The sequence below is a fragment of the Ilyonectria robusta genome (genome assembly GCF_021365365.1).
Source record: "Ilyonectria robusta strain PMI_751 chromosome Unknown BGZ61scaffold_23, whole genome shotgun sequence".
Taxonomy (NCBI): Eukaryota; Fungi; Ascomycota; class Sordariomycetes; order Hypocreales; family Nectriaceae; genus Ilyonectria; species Ilyonectria robusta.
Window position 1 is genome coordinate 642,635 of NW_025764457.1, and position 24,612 is coordinate 667,246.

Below are 24,612 nucleotides of genomic sequence, written 5' to 3' on the forward strand. Positions count from 1 at the left end.
TCGTGTGCCAAGCATCATTGTACGCAGCGCTCAGACACAACTCGCCGTCAAATGTACCGCACGGTAGTGAGGCCGGCGAAGGGGCACGCGGGCAGCAGAGGCAAGCAGGAAGGGGCAGTTCCATCGCCGTCGTTATTCCACGTGTACTATCTTAGTGTTATGGTTTTTATTTGGCTTATTTATTCCTAAATATTTACCTAAGGTCTAAGAGTTCTAACATCTAGACTAAAGGGCGGACGGCGGTGATAACGAGATCAGAGACAATGGCTCTGTCGACATCGTTTTCATCGGGTCGGCGAAAGGCGGACGGACTCGCACCAGTCTGGAACACGGTCGTACGGAAAGGCTCAAAGACCAGCCCCGAAAACTCTGCCCTGCTCAGCGAGGAGGGGAGGGTGGTGGACAAAGCAACAGAGCAGGGAGACCTGACGCAGAGGGACAGACAGGACGAACGTTGGTGAAGACGACGTCGGGGAACAGCAATGCCCTTTGTCCTTCGAGGCCAGATGTAATGGATCCGCCCTTTAATCCATTTCTTTTCTTCGCCCACTACCCCTCAGGCAGTCGTCACAACGAGATGGGCGAGGGCGCCCGGTTCGGCGAGCAATAAGCACACTGTACAAGTACACAGACGTCCAATAATGGAATTGCACACATCATTGAGGTGGAAGTACCATCGGACATTAGAATTAACCTGATCGAATGCAAAGAGAACTTAAACCCATCATCAACCAGTCTGTAGCCCAACATTCCATCAAGTGCTTTCGCCATTGTAGGTACCCATCCCTGACAACCGTAACCATCTTCCACCACAACGAAATTGAGCCTTGTACGCGGGCGTCGTGGTCCAGCACCTGTCGGTGGAAGCTGCGGCGGAGACACAAGCCGAACCCTACGAGCCAGACCCAGAACTGGCCCACTGGCTCGCAACACGGTTGGAAAAGGGGGCCCAAGCGAAGGTGCCCGCGAAACCAACCTGGATGGGAGAAAAAGGATCCAAGATGGAGGGCGCGCCCGGGCAGGGAGGAGGAATTGAGCGACCGAGTCGGAGCAGATGAGGCTGGCTGGGGCAACGATGCTGGGGGCAGGGCGAAGGCGCATGGTAGTGGAGGGAGAACTATCCCAGTCAGGGACATCAGATCTTGGGTCTCGGCCGTGCTGTCGTCGTTTTCTTCTTCTCCTTGGAGTTGGTGAGCCGTCGGAATCCACGTAGCGAAGGACAAGGGGGCAAATCAAGCTGTGGGTACGGGTGTAGTAGCCAAGTGACTCGGTGGGCGCAGGTTGCCCAACGTCGAAAAGTCGGGCGGCAGAATGAGAGTGATGAAGGGACCAAGATGGATGAGGTTCTAGGGTCGCAAGGGAGAAGCGCTTGATGACGAGTGGGCGACGGGCAACGGGTGGCAAGTTAACGCCTTCGTGTCCAAGATTGTAACCGGTCATAGAAAGAATACCGAGGACATGAGGGAGAGGCCTCGTCCCAGAATCGCATTCGCAGAGAGCAAGCTTTTGAGCGACATCTGCCAAACAATAGTTTTGGGGGTTGGGACAACTCAGTCGGCGCGGAAACGGCCAGCCAAGGACGGCGCGTCGTTTGGGGTGACAACAGAACAAATCTTGAGAGGTTGCAAAAGATGTTCATGGGGAGTTTTGTCGGACACAGGGGTTGTTTGACACGTGTAGAGGAGAGTTGTCCACAGGTTGTGGTTGCTTGCTTGCGAAACGCTTCCTCCTATACTCAGTGTACTGTGTGTTGCATGGTTAGACATGAGTCGCAATGCCGACAGATCACAGGATTTGTGTATATTACTCACATGGTTTTGTTGGCGCAGCCGACAGCCTTCTCCCTTGCTGAGTAGCAGAAGGAAGAGGAGGAACGCACAAGCAGAATTTGACACCCCGCAAAGTCTTGGAGTAGACAAAGACAACATGCACAATAACGACGAAGATCGCCGGACCCACTGCAAACAAATTTGAAGGATGATTGACGTACCAGTATTGACGAGTTGTGTGTGTGACACCATCACCGTCTGAGGAGATCAAGAAGCGTGTCGAGAAGAAGTGTCGCAAGAAGAACTGCGTCGAGAAAACGTGTGCCCAGAGAGTAGTGTCCCAGACAGATGCGTACTCTGGAAGACAGAGATGCGTGCTCCGAAAAAGACAGAGAGTGCCCCCTCCAAAAGACAGAGAGATAATGCGTACTCCCAAAGAGAAGAAAGAGCGTGTGTGTGTCCGCTCCGAAAGAGAGATGCTTGTTGCGAAAGACAGAGAGTGTCTGCTCCGAAAAGGAAGAGAGAGAGATGCCTGCTCCGAAAGAGAGAGAGTGTGTGTGTACCTGCTCCAAAGGAGAGAGAGAGAGAGTGCCTGCCCCGAAAGAGAGAGAGTGCCTGCTCGGAAAGAGAGGAAGAAGGAGTGCCCCGAAAGAGAGAGATAGAGTGCCTGCTCCGAAAGGGAGAGACAATGCGTACTCCCAAAGAGAAGAGAGACCATGTGTGTGTCTGCTCTGAAAGAGAGAAACGCGTACTGCGAAAGACAGAGAGTGTCCGCTCCGAAAGAGAGAGAGAATTCGTACACCCAAAGAGAGAGAGTGCCTGCTGCGATAGGGAAGAGAGAGAAAGATGCGTGCTCCTAAAAAGATGGAGAGAATGTGTGCTCCGAAAAAGAGAGAGCGAATGCGTGCCTCGAAGGAGAGAGAGGGTGCCTGACCCGAAGGAGAGAGGGTGCCTGGCCCGAAAGAGAGGAAAAGAATGTGTGCTCAAAAAGAGAGAGAGTCCCTGCTCTGAGAGAGAGAGTGGCCTGCCCCGAAAGAGAGAGCGAATGCGTGCCTCGAAAGAGAGAGAGTGCCTGGCCTGAAGGAGAGAGTGTGCCTGGCCCGAAAGAGAGGGAGTGCCCGAATAGATCTAAGCAAGTGATGGATGGTTAGGTTAGGGGTGATGACTTGGTGTGGGTAGAGTGACTTACTGGCCCGCGATGGTGGGCATGTTGAAAGCACCTGTTGCAGGCGGTCGACGAGGCCGGCAAGCAAGGCTGGGATGCTTAAGACAAGACAGGCATCAGATGATGGTCGTCACAGAGCAGTGGCTGGTTTGTTCTTGGTGAACGTCTCGGTGGAGAGAGCCAATGGCCTGATGTGGTGGTTGTTTCAAATCTTTGGCCATTTTCTTGAAGGTCGAGACCAGCGAAGATGTCCTACTGCCCATGAAATGTTAGTCTTCCGGGTCAAAGCCAAATGCGTTGAGCGCTGGGGAACGGTACTTGTAGGGAACTGCATGTGTCTCACGAATCGGCGAAAATCAGCGAGGCTGAATGCTGAGGGGTTTTCAAGGCCAATCTGAGGACTGAAGTCGTGATGCCGCCATGGAACGCGTGCAGACGGCGGAGTGCAACCAGGGCATTGTGAAGCCAGTCATGGCGAAGGGACGGAAAAGAAAACAGTGCAGATCCGAGTGAGGATCAGTGATGGAGGATCAGGTGGATTCCAGAGGATCAACTTCGGCGTTGATGGGATCGCGGATGAGTCAAGAGAGAGTGATGCGGAGGAGTGGGCTTCGAGGCGGGGAGGGAGGGGATTTCGAAGGACGTCTGGTTGCGAGGGGAGGAGCGGAAGTCATGTGATGCAACTGGTCCTGCACCCAACTCCCCAGGCTCTGACCCCTGAGTTATCAGGTTGCCATAGGACTCTGACTGCGGTGGCTGCAATTGGCTGCAACCCGACGACAGGACTGGCCCGACGGCAGCTAGTGGACGACACACCTGACTACCTACCTACAGCTGCGAGGCTCTGACCACTATAGCTACCGGGCTCTAACCTCTGTAGTAGATCCCGACGCCTGTAGATATAGGGGCTCTAACTACAACGACGAGAGGGGACTGGCTCCCGCAACCCGATGACAGTTCTGTGCAGCGTGTTGACGAGGCACTCTGCAAAGCGTGGCTTGCCTTGCAGCAAGACCATTTCACCATCGCGGCGCAGGTCACGATGGACGCAGGAACGCAGGAACGGGTCAAGACTTATCGCGAATTCGAGGATGAGGCTGATACTCAAGCTTGGCTTCAGAAGACTCTCATCAGAAAGAAGAGTTTCAAACTATTGTTGAAGCGATGAAAGACATTTATCACAGCGTCCGCAACGACAAGGAGCGCTATGCCCTTCACCCAGCATGTGGCCCTCTAACACGCCACCACTCCCTCCCTCGCCGCGACCTCTTGCTGTGCCTCCTCCAATGGCGCATCCGTCTGTCTCCATCCCCAGCACTGGACGCACGGGACGCACGCATGCCATTGTCTTCCCGAAGACCGGTGACTTCCATGTCCAGAATCCCTGGGTAACGGGCGAAGAGTTAGGCAATGGACTGTCGCTCTTTCTTGGGCTGCCCTTCTGGATGTCTCTCTAACTCGGTCTTGTGGCGATGGCTGCCTGAGGCGCCGGGTGGTTCCTTCCAATAACGGTGCTCACCCCCTTTCCTCATTCGTCAGGAACTGCACCTTCCCAACCTAAGGCGAATGGCACAGCAATATCTTCGTTCCGCGAGACGGATCCCTCTTTCCTCTTCTTTCTTCTTCTTCACCCACTGCTAACAAAGTGAACAGGAGAGAACCAACCGCCCACCACCCACCACCGAGAAGAAGAAGAAGGAGAAGAAGACGACGACGACGACGAAGACGAGATGGACGCGGTCCTTTCCCTGTCGTCCCTGGGAGGGACAACAGTCTACTGCCAGGCTGCCCAGCCTGCCCGTCCGACTCCGACTTTGCCGTGAGTTTCTGGCGCGCCTGGGTCTTGGCTGCCCTGGTCATGGCGTTCTGGCAGTTCCTCCACACTGAGGAGGGACGAGCGTTCTGGGTTGGCCTTTGGGCCTTTTTATCCGACCGTCTCCCGGGCTGGTTCCAGTCCGTCTGCCGTTGCTTCCGCCGCCGCCGCCGACCCGCCATGGATGAAGAGAGTGGCGCCTCCCCTGCCCCCACCCCCCCCCCCCGTTGTCTCCGGCCCCCCTGTGGCCCCCGATCCCCCCCTCCCCTAGCTTCAACGATGAATGAGTGGATGGATGGACGGATAACTAATGGCATTATCCGGTGTTTGTTTTGCTTTTGTTTTTTGTACTTGGCCCAATGGGTTCTTTTTTTTTTTGGTGAAATGATAATAACTTGCTCTCCGAGCTTTGCTTTCCCTCTGTGATATGCGTGATGGAAGTCTTGACTAAGAAATTCACAATGGCTCCCACCTACGAGTGTCGTGATTTCCATATACTCACAGCCCGTAATAAAGCGACCGATTTCTTTTTTGGAATTCCCGATCCATTTCCAATCTAACTTCTGTCTGTTCTCTCAAGGTGTGTCTAATCTAACTTTTGTCTGCTCCCTCAAGGTGAGCAAGTTGCCGCGCAAGGTCAAAAAAACACAGTTTTATCCACAATTCAAGCATTTCTTACCCAATGCTACCAAAATGACCAAATATCAAGCTTTTCAATTTGAAAGCACCGCAATGGTCAATCATTTGAAACTCAATATCTTCTCACGTGAGTCCACCCTGCTGTCAGGTTGCGGGGACCCTGAGGGCAATTTTGAGAACAGGTATATATTTAAGCAATGCCGCCTCACGAGTCTCCTCTTCTCCACACTTTCAACACTCAGATCTTCAATCATTCCTGATTGTGCCTCTTCTTCACTCAAGCTCACAATTTCCTATCGCCATTCATCACCTGAAAACCATCACGAACCAATCAACTCCAATCACCATGTCCAAAGGAAAAGCACCAGAACATCGAAGCTTCACAGAATTCATCCGCGATATCTTTTGTCCTGATTCGAATGAACAACCACCTCGACGTCCTAATCGGAACAACGGCTCCTCCTCCCGTCCCCGTGATTCGCCACCCTCTTATCAGGATGCGGTTGCTTCCAGCCAACGTCTTGATGGTGGTCACAATGCAAAAGAAGCAGTGACCCATGTTAAGACAGACGACATGGACCCCCTTGTTGCTTCGGCCTACTGGAACCAGACACGGAGTCCCCTGGTACGACTTCCTGACGCGCTTATTGTTACCATTATGGAACGCCTTGACCTTGATGACATCCTCCGGCTCCGTCATACCTCGCGAGACTTTATGCGATTATTCAGCCAAACTAAGGCTTTCTGGAAATACCACCTTACTGATGCACACAACCGCGAGAAACGCACCTTTTTGGCCAGGATCTGGGCCACTCCTGTGGATCGTTTTCCAGAACAGCATCTCCGGTCATATGTATTTGCCCCTGTGTGCGACTCCTGTATTGCCTTCAGGAAGCAAAAAGGCTATGGAAGTGATAGGGAACTTCTTCAAGCTGTGCCTTTCATCTACTGCGCGGGATGCAAGATGGAACACCGAGCCTTCTACTTCTCGGCCCAGCAGCGTCACGAGTCCAACGACGACGAGAGGCTCTGCAGGGGCCGCGAGGGATGCATCAAGTTGTGTGAGCACGTATCCATAACTTGGGACTCAGCTCAGCGCCTTGCAGATGCTCCGTCGGGCCAAAATATGGTTCAGTGTGACAATGGACACCATACAGTCTCCCCATGCCAGCATATCAGAGACGGAGCTTCAAAGCTTTGCCACCATAACGACAAGCCGCAATTCAAGTTCTATAGGGACGATGAGGAAAAGGTGTGTTTTGATATGTCAGTCACAACACATCTTCCGTTCAAGCCGCAAGGGTCAGAACAGGGTAGCAAGGTGAGTTCTACAGCATTTCGAGCCAGCATCGCAAAACTTGTCGACGAGAGGCTCCCCTTGAGATCCTTTCGCTGGTTGCCGTCAAACGTAGAGGACTGGGATGTTGTCAGATGTTTCGATCCCAACATTTGTAGCTGTCTAGACTGGGGCCAGCCAATCTTGCCACACAAGTCTGATGCACAAACCGCGACCACTACAGACAAGTTTGATTGGAAACTCTGCCCAAACCCCCAGAGACCTTGGCGGCTTAGGCCAGATTTAGGATCTCCTACTTACACAGGCACGAGCGAGTTTCAGCGGGAGCACCAAGACCGATGCGCAGGGTTCAGTCATAAGTTCCATCATGATTTCCAAGGGTGTTCTATGTCCTGGGACTATACAAGGTGCTCCGAGGAGGAGGGCTTCCTGGTTCTCACACAGACTTTGCGGTCTTGCGCCAGCTCCCCTTTGGACTACGGGTGGGAGAATTTCGTCCATTACAAGTCTTACGGCCTGTTGCATGATGACGAGATGCATGGTATTTCGTGGTGTCCTCAGTTGGATTGTTGTTTGAATGTTCCACATTTCATAGAACATTTCTTCCAGAAAAGGTCGGGGGATGGCGATGAGGAAGTACTTTTTTCATAGGAGCATTTAGGGGCCCGTTTGCATAGCATCTTTGTCAATCAACTCACCGGGTATTAGCTACTCCGTGCGAAGGAGAGATCTTCTGTAGGACGCCTGTCCTCCACGAATCCTTGAATGCCGTCTCCACGGAGCCCAGCCAATTGAAATCACGCCGAGTCCATTCACACACCGCGGACGTCAGTTCGTTCGCCTCACTAGCCGTATCCAGTTTAGACTCGGCCAGTCGAGGATTCTCCCGTGGAAGTTCGGCACGCTTCCTCCACTTTTCCCATGGTTAAAAGATTTTCCCAGCGTAGCACGTTTTACAACGACTCGTGTATAGCAGAGTCAATGACCGAGCGGCTTTGCCATTTCTCTACATGCCGTTTGCACTTTTACGGCCGGGCTGTCCGGCACTGAGGTATGTCAGATGCATTATTCTCCGGAGTGTGGCGAAACAGCGGATTAGCCGGGAATAACGATCCTTGGAGGTCCGCCCCATCTACTTCATCTTAGCCGCAAAGGCAAATGCCAACAGGAGAATTTTGATCTCGGGAGAGACCCATTAGCTCTCGCTATGCACATATTATCATCGACCCTGCCAGAGCGATGAACAGTTCATGTTCAGGTCCGCGCAGAAGGTGAAGATCCCCCCCCCTGCAACGTTGTAATCGTAGAGTGGATTCTGTGACGCCGTAGATGTTGCCCAAGTTTCTTGTCCTAGGAAGACCCTACCACATACCAAAGAATTGCATTGGCTGTGGCTGTAATTGGTTAGCTTGCTTTACGGTGGATTTCTCGGACATAAAATGGGATTATTTCTGGCACCGACAGATGAACACCGACAGAAGACGTCACGCTGTAACCTTTGAGCATGAACTATTCCTCATTTTTGCTGTTTTTTATTCTTCATTTTATTATCCATTCATAAAATTTTTGTCATATCTTCTTTAATACCGTGCTCATGCTCATCCTCTTTGCTGCAGTGCTGTATTCCCTTTCTCCACCAAGTGGACACTCCAGCAGAGCCTCCACCTGCTTATCTCAAACTTCTTTCCCCATGGGTGTGTCAATCCATGATGAAAAGAAATGCCAGCGACCATTTGCTGGCCCCAGTCGAACGTATCCACCAGGGAAAACGCTAGCCCGGGTCAAATTCTCACTCCATGGGGGAATCTGCGCCTCTCCCCATGGTCTTGCAGCCTCACTTCCAAACCCCATATTGCCCCCAGAGGTTGTGGCTCTGGGTGACGTAGTTTATGGAGACGGCTCTTTCGGCACATATCCACACGCCCACACCGACTACGGCGTGAGGCATTACTTTGGCGCCCCAGTCGTATCCCTTCTATTCTATATCTGTAGTCTTTTCGCAAAATTTGCTTCACATCTTCCCTCTCCTCACCAACCTTTCACTCTCTAGTTGCCCAACTTAGTAGCCATGGGTCTCCTTACTCTGGTCGAAGACCGGCCAACGCCTCCTTCAGTCTACAACTGGCGGGTATATGTCCTCGCCCTCGTGGCATCATGCGGTTCCAACATGATTGGCTACACCAGTGCCTTCATCGGCACCACAATCACGCTCGAGTCTTTTAAGAAGGAATTCGGCATCGACACAAAGACTACCGAGGAAAGAAACCTGATTAGTGAAAACATTGTTTCGCTGTTCATTGCCGGTGCTTTCTTCGGTGCACTTCTCACGTATATCCTTAGCCATTGGGTTGGCCGCAAATGGTGTTTGACTATTGCTTCGGCCATGTTCACCCTTGGAGCTGGTCTGCAGTGCGGTGCCAATCACACTACTGGTCTCGGAATTCTGTACGGTGGCCGTGTCATTTCGGGGTTGGCTACCGGCATTGCCTCCAACATCGTCCCTATCTACCTTTCAGAGTTGGCTCCACCAGCTATCCGAGGACGCCTCGTCGGCCTGTACGAGCTAGGATGGCAGATCGGCGGCATGGTGGGCTTCTGGATAAACGTAAGTCATGGAAACAATGCTTCTTTACACGTTCATTGTAGGCTAATCCGGACTCTCTTAGTATGGTGTTGAGAAACACATCCCGGAAAGCCACAAGCAATGGCTTATTCCATTCGCCATCCAAATCATCCCGTCCGGCCTGCTCTTCGCTGGCTCCTTATGGATCCGAGAATCCCCTCGCTGGCTCTTCCTCAACGACCGCCGGAGACAAGCCATGGACAACCTTTGCTGGATTCGCCAATTAACCCCCACCGATATCTACATCACTGAAGAGGTGGCAGCTATCGACCAGGCTCTTGAGGCGCAAAAGGCTGCTGGCGGAATCGGCTTGTGGAAGCCCTTCCAGGCGCTCGTCAAGCGGTCCAATATGATGTGGCGTCTCTTCCTGGGATGTATGCTCTTCTTCTGGCAGAACGGTTCGGGCATCAACGCCATCAACTACTATTCGCCTACTATCTTCTCTGTAAGTCCACCCCTGATAAACCGGCTCGCACGGGCTGCCAAGACAATTTGAGTTCTTCTTCGATTGGATGTGAGCAAGGTGCTAACCCATTACAGAGCATCGGTGTCCAGCCCGATACCGTCAATGTCATGACCGGCATTTTCGGCGTCGTCAAGGCCATCATGACTTTCGTGTGGCTGCTTTTCCTCGTCGATCAGCTTGGACGACGAAAGCTTCTGCTCATCGGAGGTGTCACTGGTTCGATATGCATGTGGGTTATTGGCGCGTACGTTTACGTCGTCGAGCCCACCAAGAACCCCCAGGACCACTTGAGCGGCAGCGGCATTGCTGCTATCGTCTTCTTCTACTTGTGGACCGCTGTGTACACACCTACCTGGAACGGTACCCCGTGGGTCATCAACTCCGTGAGCCTGCCCTTTTTAAAGTCATCCAAAACCTCTCCGCTAACGAAAATTCTCTAGGAATTCTTCGACCCCAACTTCCGTTCGCTGGCTCAAGCTACCACGACGGCAAGCAACTGGTTCTTCAACTTCCTGGTGTCGAGATTCACTGAGCAGATGTTTGCTGCCATGGGTTACGGCGTGTATATGTTCTTCGCTGCCCTGTCTTTCCTTGCCTTCGTATTCGCCTTCTTCCTCATCCCCGAAACCAGCGGTATTCCCCTCGAGAAGGTCGAGCGGCTGTTCATGGTCAAGCCAATCTGGGAAGCTAACAAGATCCTCAAGGCTCAACTCAAGGAGGAGGAAGAGCAATTCCGCCATGATGTCAAGGAAGGTCCAATTCATGACGAAAACCAGACTGACTCGACTGATGATCGCTATCAAGCATAAATATTGGAGACCGGATGGACTTGTGTATACCTAGATGGATAGAATTTCATAGAGATAAGGCAGTGGCCGCTTCATGCTGGGTTATGAGTATATGGGAAACACGAAACTCGTGGCAGCGGGCCGCAATTGCATCTAAAAGATCACATTAATCCCCAAATTGAATATACAACACTTAGTCATAGTTGGGGCTTAAAGAAACCCTTAATTCTCACTTCAAGCACCCTCGACATTTTTTGACAGCGCGTTCCGCCAGCCAGAAGCACCCATGCACCGTGATAAGGATTCAATTTCTGTTCAGAGTCAAACTCCCGACACATAATTTCGCAAGAGTTGCAAATCTATTGTACAGAACACGGTAGACGAAGCCAGATTCATCATCTATGCAAGGTCAGTAAAATATTGACTCTTTGCCCCATGAGTTAGCACCGCTGCGAACTGATGGTTCGAGCGCCGTGAAACAAGATTTGCCCCTTTGGTCGCGGCTTCGAACTCGTCGCACTCATACGCCCTGAAGTAGCCCAATCTTCGGTACTGGCCTCTCTCTCGTCCCGTGGGTTCCAGTAGCAACCCATTTGCCCAACTTTCAGCAACACCCTTTCTGATTGGTAGCACATACGCATGTATGAAGTGAGTCTCGGATTGAGTGTTCAAGCAGTCAAAATGAATCTCAACGTTGTCGGCGGTTCCACGGTCGAAATGGATCTTGGCGAACATGAGGTCTCCGCCATCCTCGATGACTGCGTAATGAAGAAAGTCGCAACGGAGCCGGAGAGTTGCATTGACGACATCTCCGAATTTGTCCTGTGATGGATGGCTAACCCGGATGTCTTGCACGTTGATGCACATTAGACCTCTCGTAACGGCCCCGTTGGCGAAATCCTTGTCTCCGGGAATCTGATGCACCCGTTGATTGAAGCCCATGACCACGTTGGGGCCGTAGTCTGAAGGATCCTTTGTCCTGGGTGGCCAGCACGAACATGCCACCACAGCTGGTCTTCCAAGTTCTTCCTCCACAAGCCAGCAATACAGACGTCCTGGGTTTGCTCCTGGACTAGCTTGGCAATTCCTCCGATCGCAATGAGCTTGTGGCTATTCTTGGTCAGATTTCCTTCTGCGTACTTTTGCACAATCCCAGGCCAACTCTCGCGCGCGAATGGTCGCTTCCTCAAGCAATCTGGTTTATGCGCCTCGTCAATTTTCGTTGGATACTCAAGAGGATATGTCTCATTTGCTGGTCGCTCATCACATTCCCAGAAGACCTGTTCCTCTGTGAAATGCAACGACCGCCGTGAGAGATATCGCTCTTGTACTATCCAGGCTGGCGTCTCTAGGTGATCTCTTCTGGGCTTTGTCCAACCCCATCGGTAGACATCAAACAAGTGATGCAGATCACTTGATAGGGCTTGATACCGCCAGCTTCGCTCACGATCAAAGAAGCACCCGACGTCCCCGTCTTCACCAGATGTCGCTGCGATAGCCAAGGCTGAATTTCCGTAAACTTGAGTCATCAACTGGACTCTTTTCCCCAATCCTCGGCGCTATCTTGAATGATACACAAGGAATCGACCCAGAGGTACTGAAACCCTAGGTACTTGCTGATCAGAATGGCGTCAAGAAAAGTCTTTGGGGAGATATTTATCATTGCAAGGATCTTCAAGGGCAGTTGTCACTCACTACCTCTTCAAGTGTGAGGCGCGATGCCGGAGACTGGACTCTGCCTCCTCTCAAACAGCCAGCAACTAAGTCTACTGCTTTAAGCCAATTGATTGATATGTGATGGTTCAATTGAATTATTAAAGTGCCCCAGGCGTCAGTCTTTGACCCATCCTCTTGGAACAAGCGAAGCCGTATGCCAGCCAAATCCATTGCTCTGCTTCACATCTTGTATGGGCAGGCAGCTATAGCTGATACTTAGAGACGTCGTTTCATCCGACCACGAATGTGCTCACTTTTTGGCCAGTCCGAGGCCCCCTTTTGCCACGAAGTTGTTTGCAGCAACGTCTGCCCTGTCTGTACCGCACGTCCTGGTTGTCCCAAATGCCCCTCCGCCGGCATCACTGCCGTGTCGGCTGTCCTTGTGGGTGGCTTTCCAATTCCCTGCTTACCGAGTACCTACTTGGTCAGGGAACAGCTTTCTGGGTTAGTCTTTGGGCCTCGTATACTCACTACCGTTGCCCGTCTCGTGGTGATTGGTGCTTGAGGTGGTTTTTGACTTGAGGCGGTGGGTTGTTCCTGCCAATACCGGTGCTCGCCCGAACAGCCTCCGCCCCCGTCTCCACCGCCCGCACCGACTCCGCCCGCACCGACTCCGACTCCGTCAACGTCCCTGGCACCACCACCGGCACCGGCACTGGCACCGTCCTCGCCCCCACCCGCTCTCCTCCTTCTCCCCCCTCCCTAGCTTCAATGGTGCTTGCTTGTTTTTGTTTGTTGGAGTTTACCGGATTGTTTTTTTTTCTTTTTTCTTTTTTCTTTTTTTCTTTTGTTTTTCTTTTCTTTTTTTTTGGTGAATAATAATGACTTGCTTTCCGAGCTTTGCTACCGACCATTCTGTGACATGCGTGGTGAATGTTTTGACCATCCCGACTTCTCTTTGCAAGGCTATGGCCTCGGAGCCATCTTCGACTGTTTTGATGCATGCCGTCTCATGAACTCCCACTATTAACTGACAGCACATACCGCATCCGTTTGCGGCTGCTGCTTTCAAGGCTGACCAAGATCCATAGTGCTCGAATCGGGACCCAAAATTGTTGTCAAGGTGTGCATAATCGACTGCTCTCTGACACATCGCACATAAGTCGGATGGTGCACGAGGGAGACCTGCCGCCTCTGCAAATGACTCTTGAGAACTGTCACTCGTCGACATCCTGTGTGGGACGAAAATCGGCGACAAATCGGGGATCGTGCTTCAGCACTACGAAACAGGTCCGGTGGCCTTTTATGCTATGATATTAGCACACTTCAGTTCATTATCTAGACTCACTGGAGGTCTGAGATTATGTTTGAATGGATCCTGGGCAGCAAGATGATTGCGATGAGAATGACATAAAATGGCTCACTCTTTGTCTTACTCAGCCACTAAATGAGGCTGAAACTGGGATTGGTCATTGGCACCTTTCTCATTCCATTTCTTGGCAGTGAATTATCATCATACTTTATTTCCATGATTATTTACGTCGTCCGCCGGTCGTTATACGTCCCTTTCAAAAGTCTTATCCATAAGAAGTAAGTCCTAATTATTAGGTTAGATAATACGTATATTAAGTACTTCCTGATTTCTATAGGCCCTAAAGGATAGCAGGCTACAGCACACAGCAACTGCTATATCCTGATCAGCAGCGTACTACTCTAAAGTTACAGCGGCCGTTTAACGAGACTGTGACAGCTTCATGTATCTCAGGTAACCGACAGGGATAAATGGATATGACGTTACTAGCGCTTGGATAAGACTTTTGAAAGAGCCCTCCGTATTAATAAACAGAAGCAGCCACACTGTTTCCGCAAACTAGTCCCGGCCTGTTGGTGAAAGGCCCCCCTAAGTGAGCAGGGATCTCTTCGCAAGTGAAGAACCAAGTGGGGTTGATCAATAGTTTATATTCGTTCTCGCACTCGTATTCGGATTGAGATTGCACGCAGCATACACATGAAGGTTGGTCCCTGTGCTCCGTATCGGGCGTGTTCCCTTGTTTGGACTCCCTTGTCCTATCTTCCATTGCCTCCTCGCTGAGTCCTATCCCTTATTCAGACCTAAACGCGGGGTCATCTGCCACACCGCTACCACAGCCCTCTCCAGTCTATTCGGTGAGGATCATGTCAACCCCCTTCATCATTTGCGCTAACCTTGGCGTTGATCCAGAGCGGTGACTTGAACTCGCCAACGACTAACCTGTCGCAAGCCGCACAAGGCTGCATTAACTACAAGAAGCGACGGATTCAATGCGACGAGCGGAGAACTTCGCGCGGCAATTGCAAGCGGAGCTGCAGCTTTATGGATGAGTTGCAAATTAAATATGCTCATAAACAATCCTCGTAGTCACAATTGCTCTCGTTACATAAAAGACCTGCGAAGCCAAGTTTCGTATTTCTGCGCTAATTCAATAGTCCCCACGCCAGTGTCTCCTGAACCAGCTAGTTCAAGCAGCTGGCCAGTTCTTGTTCAAAACTATGCAACTGCCGTTAGAGCTAGCGGCGGCCTCATCTTCACTAAGGAACAAAATATACCGAGCAATATGCTCTGTCGACAGTCCCGTTGTCCCTGGGACGAAACCAGGCTGGATTTTCTGAGAAAGCTCCATGCCTTCCCGGTTAATGCCGGTAGCAAACGCCTCATTGATGTTGGTCGTTTCCATGGCTCCAAGAAGAATGGCCACGCTCGATATCCCGCGAGGGCCGTAGAACGCCGCCGTGTTCTTGGTGACAGCAATGACGCCATGCTTGCTGGCGGTGTAGGCCACGCCCGCTGAAAAGCCTCGGAAAGACGCGTTTGATCCAATGTTGACAATTAATCCACTCCCCTGCTTCTCCATCACCTGGACCGCATGCTTCGTGACCAGAAACGGCCCGGTAAGGTTCACAGCCAGCACCTTGTCCCAGGTGCTCTTGTCGCACGTACCTGCGGGGTCGAAGTGGTCCATGATGCCGGCATTGTTGACGACAATGTCGAGCTTGCCGAACTTTTCGACCGTGGATGCAACGAGATTCTTGACTGACTCTTCATCACTGACGTTGCATTCGACTGCAAGAACCTTGTCGGGATAAGAGCTCTCAAGTTCTGCCGAGGTAGCGGAGAGTCGTTCTTTGTTTAGATCGCAGAGGACAGTGTTGCAGCCCTTGGACAGGTACATTTCGGCAATGACTTTGCCCAGGCCTCCGGAGGAACCCGTGACAATGACAGTTTTTTCTAACGAAGACATTGTGGATTGCTTTGGCTTTGAGATGTAATGTGTATGAGAAAGGATGGTGACAGGACGCGATTTTGAGAATTCCAATCATACATTCAGCCTTTTTAACATGATCTAGCTCGATAAGTACCCCGCATCTTCCCGCCTCTAGATGAACGCCCGATTGGTTAGCTTCTAGGGGCCGGTCCTAGATGCTTGGTCGTATTCGGGTGTGTTATCCCCTCGTCGTCGAGGGGGGCCAAGCGGTAAGGCGCCAGGTGAGGACGGAGCAAGACGCCAAGAATTGCATTTCATCAAATAAGGCGGTGCATGCTTAGTGAAAAGTCAAATTTAAAGCTGACAAGAATCCTAAACATGGTGGAGTGAACATTTAGTAAATTCAGTTGCGAATACCTATTGCCTCTTTGCTCACACAGCTCCACCGTTAACAACGTACCCTGGATGATCAAAATCCAGGTCATGCTCATGTGCTTCGGCGTTTAGTAGGGCATTATTGCTGGAAAGGGGAACGCTCCACAATGTAAGCTAGAGATGATAGTTATGTCGAGCGAAGGGATCTAACTAAGTTCCAGTCGGCGTCCTCGTTAAATGGTTAACATACAGGTCCCCAGGATTACAAATGTTAGCTCGTTGACAGTATATCGCCACCCAGAAGAACGAATGCTGATAGGCTCTCGAGCGTCGGAAGATCTCCCGATTTGTTGGTCCTGGTTGATCAATACTTCCCAATTTGCCCCAATTTACGTAGCAAGATACCTTGCATTAAAGGAATGTCAGTGCCAACTCTGAGGTATTTCTATAAAACCGGGGCAAGTACCGAACTAACGTTTGTAGTCCTGGGGGGCTGTGCGTAAGTACTCGTATTAATTAATATCAGAAGAGGCTTAGCTCTTGTGTCCCTCGTCACAACAGGCTTGGCGGCTCATGTGGGCGGTCACCAGTATGCGCATGGAGCCCAATTCAGTACCCTAGACATCATCGTCGTTTGTCTTTTGCTTTCCCTTCATGAAACTGAATATAGCAATGTTAAGCAGGCAAAGTAAACACGTATTCAAAAATAATTTGCTATTGAGAAGCAAACTCTATCACCGCCTTTCCTTTGCGACCTCGTCGGCCTCCGTATGCCCAGGCGTCTACGGCATTCTCAACTGGAAACGTCTTGATAGCGAGCGGCTCAAGTGATCCTTCATCCAAAAGAGATGCAACTCTCGCCAAATGCTCCCTACGAGAAGTGACAACAAAGTATACCCATGTGACATCTGGGTGGTCCTGCAGCTGTTCAGGCTTCCCCCTGCCAAATGCCCACGGCGGAGGTGGGTCTGCCACAGTCACGATGGCGCCGTCTTTCTTCACTGTGTTCCAGGCTCTGTCTAGGATTGTGCCGCCAGCGGTGTCGAAGACGATATCCATATCCTTGATGATTTGATGCCAATTCGGCGACATGTAGTCGAAAGCCTGACTCGCTCCAAGCTCCATAAGGTGAGCGTGGTTTTGTGCTGAGGCTAGGGCAATGACCTCTGCGTTCAACAGTCGGCTTGCAATCTGAACAAGCATGACGCCAACTGAGCCCGAAGCACCGGTGACGAGGACTTTGCTCCCCTTTTTCACCTTGGCATGCGTAAAGATTGCTTCCCAGGCGGTGAGAATGGGGATCGGGAGTGCCGCAGCCTCTTGATGAGAAATAGACGTGGGCTTCAGGGCAACTTCGTCGGGCGATGCAATGGCGTACTCTGCTTGGCCGCCCTGGCTGGTGTTGGCGCTGAGCATTGCAAAGACACTGTCACCGATACAGAGAGCGCCATCATACTCAGACCCAAGGGCTTCAATGACGCCGGAAATGTCGTGTCCCGGTACTCTGCTAGAGGTGGAGTACAGTTCTGGCCATGAGACTTCATCAGCGGTTATGCCGGCAGCGAATACTTTGATCAGAATGTCGCGCCCCTGGGGAGTCGGCTTGGGTAGTGTGTCGGTGAGCGTGATCTGGTGGGCATCTTTGTCGCCCGTGATTTGTATGGCCTTCATGTTGGTGACGTGAATAGACGGTTAGACGGTTCTAATCATGGACGAGGTGATGGTACTATCCTGTTCCAAGCTTGAAACATATCACCCTGCTCAGTTGCTATTTGTAGTGGCAGGTGAGAAAAAATGGCGTGTAAACAATGACGAATCTACCATACCCCAGAAGTTGCCCCTTCGGCGATTCAATCGACCCACGAAATGACGATCGGGGCGAGGTAAAGCTACCCAAAGCTACGTTCCTCTAGGCAATTCTTGGATGTCAATTCAAGTATCTTTCTGTACTCGGACTTGGCATTCGCGGTATTCGGGTGACGCATCTCGCATCACCCGATGTGGGGCTATTAGTCCATGTCGTCTTCTTGTCTGACCCGAACGGGTATCCTATTCGAATTCTCGGGATTCTCGGGTTGGGCTCATCCGGATGTCTATCATTCTCTCAACAGATTGCTGAGGATACGAGAAAGCCATTCGGTTCGAACATCTCAACGTCAGGGCATGTGTTGAGCCTCTGGAGGGGCGGAGATAGGTATATAAGAGGCTAAGAAATCTTCCTCACAGACATGAGACATCATTCCGTCATCCTGCATCCCACTCCCAATTCAACCCAGACATCCTTCCCCTTCGTTTTCAAAATGGCCACCGCCCAAGCTCAAGCCTCGTAAGTAGCAGCTATATGATGGCATCCCTACCTATCCCTCTTGCTAACACTTCCTAGCACTCGACCAAGAGAAAATGTCGACATCATGTTCGACTACGAGCTCCCCAACGCGCCGGGCAAGTCTCTCATCGGCCTGAAGGTGGTCCTCCCGCCCAACGGCTGGACCCCGCCGCATCGCCATGGAGGCGCCCACATCGTGGCCATCATTCAGGAAGGCGAGATGCTGAGCGGCATGAACGGCAATCCGGCGCAGGTATACAAGCCTGGGGAGACGTTCAGAGAATTGCCCGGGTGCCACCATACCGTCGCAGATAATAATAGCAAGGATGAGGTTTGCAAGTTCATCGTTATTATTGTGATCGATACAGAGGTTGTGAAGAAGGGTGGATATGCGGCGCTGACTGTACTTGACGAGGGCTGGTGAGTCGCGCCGTGAGAAAGTGTCGGCGACGATTGGCTTTCTAGGGACTGTGGTAGGCTGAGCCTCTCACCAATTCAGATAGCTCTTGGTAGATATGGGGTCATTATGGCGATTGTCGTCTCTAAATAATCGAATGATTTCTCGAACCCTCGCCGGCTTAAACCCATCGTTCTCCTGCCTTGCTGTCCTTCTCGTCGTCGTGTGTATTCGCCCGAGAAAATACTATGATTTGATTATGATAGTCAGGTTTAGAGGCGAACCAGATAATGAAGCATTTTGGGGTGAGGGTCAAGCATAGCTAGAATCCTGAAACGAACAGGTTGAGGTATGTTGTCGTCTACCCATCATTAGTATCTACACAAGGGTGACTAGGTGATTTTCCAGCTCTATTGCATATTGTGCGATTCAAATCACTCCATTTTCTTCCGAATATTGCCTGCTTGATATCCCTCCGGACGTAATGCATCCTTGTAAATCATATCATGAGTAGAGACTTCTAAGGATCCTTTTTCCCTCATGAATCATTACTCATCTCTCCACTGTGGGAGATCTAAATCTAGATTGTCGAGTTCAAACCACCCACAGGTACTGTCTGTAGCACCCATCGCAGAGAACAGATCATTACTCAATGGCCCAACTTCAGATCCAGACGTTGTCTGTCCTTCGCCACCAGAGAGACTCGGTGCTTCGGCGGACCCGGTAGAGACACTCCCAGCTCCCTTCGGGTCCAATCCCAGTACCTGACGAGCAATGATCTGTATCTCCTGCAAATTCCTCGCCGTTCGCAGCCACACCTCCCCTAATGCTCTGAGGCAGCCGACGGTCAAGCGGATCTGATCTCTTGCTATAGCTAACTCCCTTCCTTTCAGTAAGAAATTGCAAGCTGAGAGTAGCGCAAGCGTTCCCTCGCTGACCATGCATGTGACGAATGGTGTGTGATTGAATGGCCGAGCGGGTAAGGCGAGAAGGCGAATCTGTGCTTCCACAGAGCGTAGAACTCGTACGGTGTGGACATTGACGAGCTCTGGAATGGGCCTATCCGGGGGAGGCTCCCTGGCACAACTTGAGACTTCCTCTACGGGGTTGAATTTCAGGTCCGATAAAGGTCGGTGCAAGTTGATAATTGATCTAGAGGGGTCAGTCTTGGATGCTCGTCTATTTCATCCCGCACAAGAGGTGGTGAAAGGCTTACACATGAACAACCATGTGTGCTTGGAACATGAGTTCATCGATTTCTCCATTTTTGGCCAAGACCTGCTTGCAGCCTTTCGGGAGTAAGAGGAGCCATCCGTCAATGATGGCGTCAGCAGCCTGAATCACCTGCGTGGATGCTTCCTTTGCTGCAATTTCTGGTGCCGTAGACAACGCCAGTATGATGCATCGTACGGCGCCGATAAGATATGCAAAAGAGGAGAATGAACTGTTGCCTAAGTCGAACTCGCGGCAGTCGAACTCTTGTAGTGTCCTCGGCTCGGGGATTTCCTGCACAGTGTCAGTTGACAAGGAAATCTAGAGATATGTCAGTGTTGTTCAGAACTTACACCGGATTCAAACTCGTGCTCCTCACAAGGCAAATCCGCGGTCGCTTCCACATCGACAAATTCCGACTTCATGGTACCCAGCGTGCCGGCGTAGTATCCATCCACCAAGTAAAGCGTCCACCATGTGCGTCTCCACGACTCGGTCAACACGGCATCTCCACATCCATAATTAACGGCGAATTCGCGACGGAACATTTCAAGGTGGAGGGCGAGTCGGACAGCTGCATCCATTTCTCGTTTTGAGTCGGCGCTGTAGCCGCGCCAGAATAGAGCCATGGAGTATAACAGTCGGCATTGCACCATGAACGGGTCTGTATGTGGCGCCTCGGAGAAGAAGACGTCGACGGAGTCCTTAAGCGTAGTTGACCATTCTTGCGAGTCGTAAAGGTGGCCGATGAAGCGTATGACGGCAACAAGGGGCTTTAAGCTGGCCTGCCTGCCTGGGTCTTGGGAGAGTCTCGCCAGGTGCGTGCGAGGTAAGACTAATGGGTGGAATTTATGAAAGGTCTTGTAATATGACTCGATGAGAGAATCATGCTCAATGTTGAAGGAACGATCTGTAAGAGATGCAGGGAAAAGTCTGCCAGGCGGCCCAGCGAACAGACAAGTTTGGTCCTTGTCCAGCTGCTGGGCCCCAGCCAAAACCAGGACGGATGGACTCGAAGGAAGAGCCAGATTGGCAATTGATGAAGCGCGATCCGCTGCGACAAGTTGCTTGCGACGCTCAGCAAGAGTCGCACGATCGAGTCCGCCTCGACGCGATTTAGTATAGTCGCACTGGGTTCCCGACTCCACGCACCGGCTACAGTGCGGCCGTGTGCCATCACACTTGACGTGTCGGGATCGACAGGGCAGACAAGCGAGCGAAGAGCGAGTAGCAGGCCGGCCCTCTCTGGCCTTGGGTAGGGCCGAATTGGGAGAGAAGTCCATGGATTGGTGATGAATGTCGATTGAGAGGAGATGACTCCGGGAACTCGTCCGAGGCGTGGGTATCCGTCTCGGGGCAGTGGATTCGGGTTCTTACCTAATTCAGTCATGCTGACCAGCGGGTATTCGGAGAAATTAGGCCCCGCCCGGGTACTCGTGTACTCCTCGTGTACTCGCTGCAGCATGGATCGCGGGTATCCGATTCAATAACACGAGTCAGCCGGGTCAGGCTATCCATCTCTGAAGCTGTATCGCCACTTGATGATAAGTAGGATATGTGGGTTTTTTTCAAGTTGAAAGAGTCGGGAAAATTGAAATAAATAAATAATCATGAGAATTCGGTCCAACTGTTTCAGCTACAGCATTCCTCTCAATAAATCTACATCACAGCAATACCTCTTCTACACAGTCCAACAGACCCCGGTTTCGTACAAACGCCACTATGCAGACCAAAATTGTCATCATAGGCGCCGGTTTCGCCGGGTTGTGGAGCGCCCTCTCCGCCAAGCGTCTCATCAGCCTCAAGCAAAAGCAGGAGGAGATAGAGGTCATTGTCATTGCCCCTAAGCCAGCTCTCGTCATTCGACCAAGACTCTACGAGGCCAATGCCTCCGCCATGGCTCATCCTCTTGACCCTCTTTTCGAAGCTGCCGGTATCAAGTTCATCCAGGGGACTGTCGAGGCCATTCATTCCGACGAGCACACTGTCGATGTCCTGTCACCTTCTGGCGTCCAATCTAGCATCAGCTATCACCGCCTTGTCCTAGCAGCCGGAAGTGCCCTCGTACGACCTCAGAAAGTAACTGGCCTTCAACAATACGGTTTTGACATTGATTCTCTTGACTCTGCTGTCAAGCTCGAAACTCATCTTGAACGCCTTGCATCGCTTCCCCCTAGTGCAGCCCGCGATACCATTGTTGTTTGCGGCGCTGGCTTCACGGGCATTGAGCTGGCTACCGAGCTACCCGGGCGCCTTGGAAAGAACGCAAACCTACGCGTAATTCTTGTTGAATATGCGGACCAGGTTGGCCCTGAACTAGGACCAGGCCCCCGTCCTGTCATTCTGCAAGCCTTAAAGGACCTCGGAGTTGAGATCAAACTCGGCTCAGCAGTCTCGGAAGTCGATGAAAACCGAGTAATTCTTGCCTCCGGCGAGTGCATCGAGACAATGACAGCCGTCTGGACCGCCGGAGTGAGAGCAACACCTCTGACACAGCAAATCCCCGGGACCAAAGACTCACTCTCTCGCTTTCACGTTGACCAAGACCTTCGGGTTCCATCCAGCAAACATGTCTTTGCCACTGGAGACGCTGCTCGTGCTCTCACCGACACTAAGGGCCACTATACCACCATGTCTTGCCAGCACGCCATGTTGCTAGGTCGTGTATCTGGCTACAATGCCGCAGCCGACTTGCTTTGCGAGCCAACGATCCCGTACTCTCATGTTGGCTATGGCTGCTGTGTTGACCTAGGGGCGTGGGGCGCTGTGGTTACCAGGGGCTGGGAGAGGGAGGTGAGGGTTGAGGGAGACGTTGCAAAGCGAGTGAAGACCTACATCAACCAGGAGTTGATATATCCTCCGCATAATGCTGAAAAGGCGATCGCTGCAGCTGATCCTCTTATCTATCCTGCTGGAGAGGAGCTATTTGACGAAATGATCGCTGCTATAATGTAATGATCTAGCTGGGTGTAGAATATGGTCCTTTAGATCGCCAGACCTTAAAATTCGAGGGAGAGCATACATATATCAGTCATCAGTTATATAGAGAATGTGAAATTTAAACCTACTTCAAGCTTGCTGTTTCGGAACATCCGCCACGGCAATCTACTCTGCTAGTATGACTGGCTATTATCAGCGTCAGTGACTAGGTACAGTGCTATGAAGAATTGCTTGAACTGAGGCCTAGAACGCGTCATCTCTACGCATCACCTCACCGTTGGGTTATTTATCCACAGGGAACACGAGCTAGCAACACGTGTCAAATTTCTCCTTTAATCCTTTGATACAGGTTTCAGCAGGATGCTAAATAAGAAGGTCACGTTCGCGCTTGGCAGTTTGAATAATTGTGTTGATCAGTTGGGCTACTAATGTATTAGGCCCAATTGAAACCTCAATGTGCCACTCAGTGTTAGAGAGGATTATCACGCCTTTCACTGTTCGTGCACTCACCAATAACGACCTAGTGTTGCGTAGGCTGTCTGTCGTCAATGAAGCCCGTGACACACGTCATCAATTGCGATTATTGCATCTGTTTGATCACGTAAGCCTACATGAAGGTCGACTCTGAGGAGGAATTACTAACCATGTCAATGACGCCCTTCACATTCTCTGCTCTGTATTTATTATCCGACGATCATGAATTAATTCGCAACGCCCTTTATTGACCTTTTATTTCCTCGAGCGCTCCAGGTTCACGTTAGATTTGGCCCTTATGAATATTCAATAACTTTCTACTGATATCCTGATCTTTCACCATTCCAAGCACGATTTGACGTTGAAAATCTCAGCCCGTCATGCCTCCATCCGACCCAAAGATCAAGGCAGTCTTCTTTGACTTTATGGGCACCTGTCTCGATTGGCACACCAGCGTAGTTCAATCTTTGCCCGCCTCGATTCCCAAGACCGAAGTGTCCAATCTTGCTCTTGAATGGCGCAGACAGTACTTTATCGAAAACGATCAGCGCTTCCATCAAAATCTCCAACCGGAAGACATTGACGAAACACTTTCCCGCACCCTTCAAGTCGTACTCGACCAGTCCCCCAACCACAAATCCCACTTTGATGCTGATATCAAAAGACGAATGATTGAGGCGTGGCACTCTCAGCCTGCTTGGCCGGAAGTCCAAAGTGCCATACGGAGCATTCGTGAAGATCTCGGTCTTGAGGTTTTCGTTCATGCCAATGGTACGACTCGTCTACAGCTTAACCTCACTCGCTCTTCGGGATTGAGTTTCAACATGTTATTTTCCAGCCAGTTGCTAGGGTTATACAAACCTAGTCCAGATGCATATAAGAAAGCATTGCAACTTGTGATGCTGAGGCCTGAGGAGGTGGTGATGGTTGCAGCGCATGCATATGATTTGCGAGGGGCTCAAAACTGTGGGATGAAGACTGTCTATATCCACCGTTGGACCGACGATGTCGATGAGGATATGAAGAAAGTTGAAACGGAGTTTGATGCGTTCTTGGAGAATATGGATGACCTCCCTACAGTAATTGCGACGCTTTAGGTTAGGAGGGTACGATAACCTTATAGTTAGACTTACCGTGATTGTCCCTACACACTTACTATGAGTTTTGAGGACGAAATTTCTTTATTTACCTGTCACAATGCAGGTGCAGGGATAATCTCATCATTGCCCATGCATTTGGCTACCGTGATAACGCTCTTTAACATTCTCGTTGACAGTTTATTAGATCGCTGAGGAATCTCGTCACGACGGGAGGCATTGTAATTACATGTTTTGTACATCGAGCATAAGATAATACACCGCTGTTGACAGTGTGACTGGGTGGTGGAATCAGGAGCTTAGTCCCTGTCAGGTCCGCTCTCTACTTATAAG

The 24,612-nt window shown here is 51.1% G+C and overlaps 11 protein-coding genes across 11 annotated transcripts; 6 read left to right on the forward strand and 5 right to left on the reverse strand.

The window, feature by feature from the left end:
* Positions 1–556: 556 nt before the first annotated feature.
* BGZ61DRAFT_483033 (uncharacterized protein) lies at positions 557–2,021 on the reverse strand (the record flags this gene model as incomplete). The annotated part of the gene is made up of 4 exons (XM_046249446.1): positions 557–615; positions 675–1,517; positions 1,812–1,958; positions 1,991–2,021. 4 exons carry the CDS (start codon positions 2,019–2,021, stop codon positions 557–559), a joined length of 1,080 nt encoding a protein of 359 aa, XP_046099054.1.
* Positions 2,022–4,157: 2,136 nt separating this feature from the next.
* Positions 4,158–5,018, forward strand: BGZ61DRAFT_483034 (uncharacterized protein; the record flags this gene model as incomplete). The annotated part of the gene is made up of 3 exons (XM_046249447.1): positions 4,158–4,296; positions 4,588–4,753; positions 4,808–5,018. The coding sequence occupies 3 exons, from the start codon at positions 4,158–4,160 to the stop codon at positions 5,016–5,018; spliced, it is 516 nt and encodes a 171-aa protein (XP_046099055.1).
* Positions 5,019–5,623: 605 nt separating this feature from the next.
* On the forward strand, positions 5,624–7,461 carry BGZ61DRAFT_459761 (uncharacterized protein). Its single transcript, XM_046246952.1, has one exon. The coding sequence runs from the start codon at positions 5,733–5,735 to the stop codon at positions 7,332–7,334; it is 1,602 nt and encodes a 533-aa protein (XP_046099056.1). The 5' UTR covers positions 5,624–5,732; the 3' UTR covers positions 7,335–7,461.
* A 1,290-nt stretch (positions 7,462–8,751) lies between these two features.
* On the forward strand, positions 8,752–10,581 carry BGZ61DRAFT_363102 (general substrate transporter; the record flags this gene model as incomplete). Its single annotated transcript, XM_046241407.1, has 4 exons — positions 8,752–9,288; positions 9,350–9,751; positions 9,847–10,155; positions 10,213–10,581. The coding sequence occupies 4 exons, from the start codon at positions 8,752–8,754 to the stop codon at positions 10,579–10,581; spliced, it is 1,617 nt and encodes a 538-aa protein (XP_046099057.1).
* Positions 10,582–10,959: 378 nt separating this feature from the next.
* Positions 10,960–11,502, reverse strand: BGZ61DRAFT_537330 (uncharacterized protein; the record flags this gene model as incomplete). The annotated part of the gene is made up of 1 exon (XM_046254521.1): positions 10,960–11,502. The coding sequence occupies one exon, from the start codon at positions 11,500–11,502 to the stop codon at positions 10,960–10,962; it is 543 nt and encodes a 180-aa protein (XP_046099058.1).
* A 3,212-nt stretch (positions 11,503–14,714) lies between these two features.
* BGZ61DRAFT_537331 (short chain dehydrogenase) lies at positions 14,715–15,593 on the reverse strand (the record flags this gene model as incomplete). Its single annotated transcript, XM_046254522.1, has 2 exons — positions 14,715–15,509; positions 15,576–15,593. 2 exons carry the CDS (start codon positions 15,591–15,593, stop codon positions 14,715–14,717), a joined length of 813 nt encoding a protein of 270 aa, XP_046099059.1.
* Positions 15,594–16,449: 856 nt separating this feature from the next.
* BGZ61DRAFT_459766 (uncharacterized protein) lies at positions 16,450–17,632 on the reverse strand. The gene has a single exon (XM_046246953.1). It carries the CDS (start codon positions 17,502–17,504, stop codon positions 16,548–16,550), a length of 957 nt encoding a protein of 318 aa, XP_046099060.1. The 5' UTR covers positions 17,505–17,632; the 3' UTR covers positions 16,450–16,547.
* A 501-nt stretch (positions 17,633–18,133) lies between these two features.
* On the forward strand, positions 18,134–18,583 carry BGZ61DRAFT_537333 (RmlC-like cupin domain-containing protein; the record flags this gene model as incomplete). The annotated part of the gene is made up of 2 exons (XM_046254523.1): positions 18,134–18,159; positions 18,217–18,583. The coding sequence occupies 2 exons, from the start codon at positions 18,134–18,136 to the stop codon at positions 18,581–18,583; spliced, it is 393 nt and encodes a 130-aa protein (XP_046099061.1).
* Positions 18,584–18,899: 316 nt separating this feature from the next.
* On the reverse strand, positions 18,900–21,067 carry BGZ61DRAFT_428895 (uncharacterized protein). Its single transcript, XM_046243764.1, has 3 exons — positions 20,122–21,067; positions 19,773–20,062; positions 18,900–19,708 (listed from the first exon to the last, which is right to left on the reverse strand). The coding sequence occupies exons 1-3, from the start codon at positions 21,049–21,051 to the stop codon at positions 19,105–19,107; spliced, it is 1,824 nt and encodes a 607-aa protein (XP_046099062.1). The 5' UTR covers positions 21,052–21,067; the 3' UTR covers positions 18,900–19,104.
* Positions 21,068–21,490: 423 nt separating this feature from the next.
* On the forward strand, positions 21,491–22,723 carry BGZ61DRAFT_363263 (uncharacterized protein; the record flags this gene model as incomplete). The annotated part of the gene is made up of 1 exon (XM_046241420.1): positions 21,491–22,723. One exon carries the CDS (start codon positions 21,491–21,493, stop codon positions 22,721–22,723), a length of 1,233 nt encoding a protein of 410 aa, XP_046099063.1.
* Positions 22,724–23,423: 700 nt separating this feature from the next.
* Positions 23,424–24,562, forward strand: BGZ61DRAFT_459771 (haloacid dehalogenase). The gene is made up of 2 exons (XM_046246954.1): positions 23,424–24,256; positions 24,316–24,562. Exons 1-2 carry the CDS (start codon positions 23,563–23,565, stop codon positions 24,318–24,320), a joined length of 699 nt encoding a protein of 232 aa, XP_046099064.1. The 5' UTR covers positions 23,424–23,562; the 3' UTR covers positions 24,321–24,562.
* The last annotated feature ends 50 nt before the right edge of the window (positions 24,563–24,612 follow it).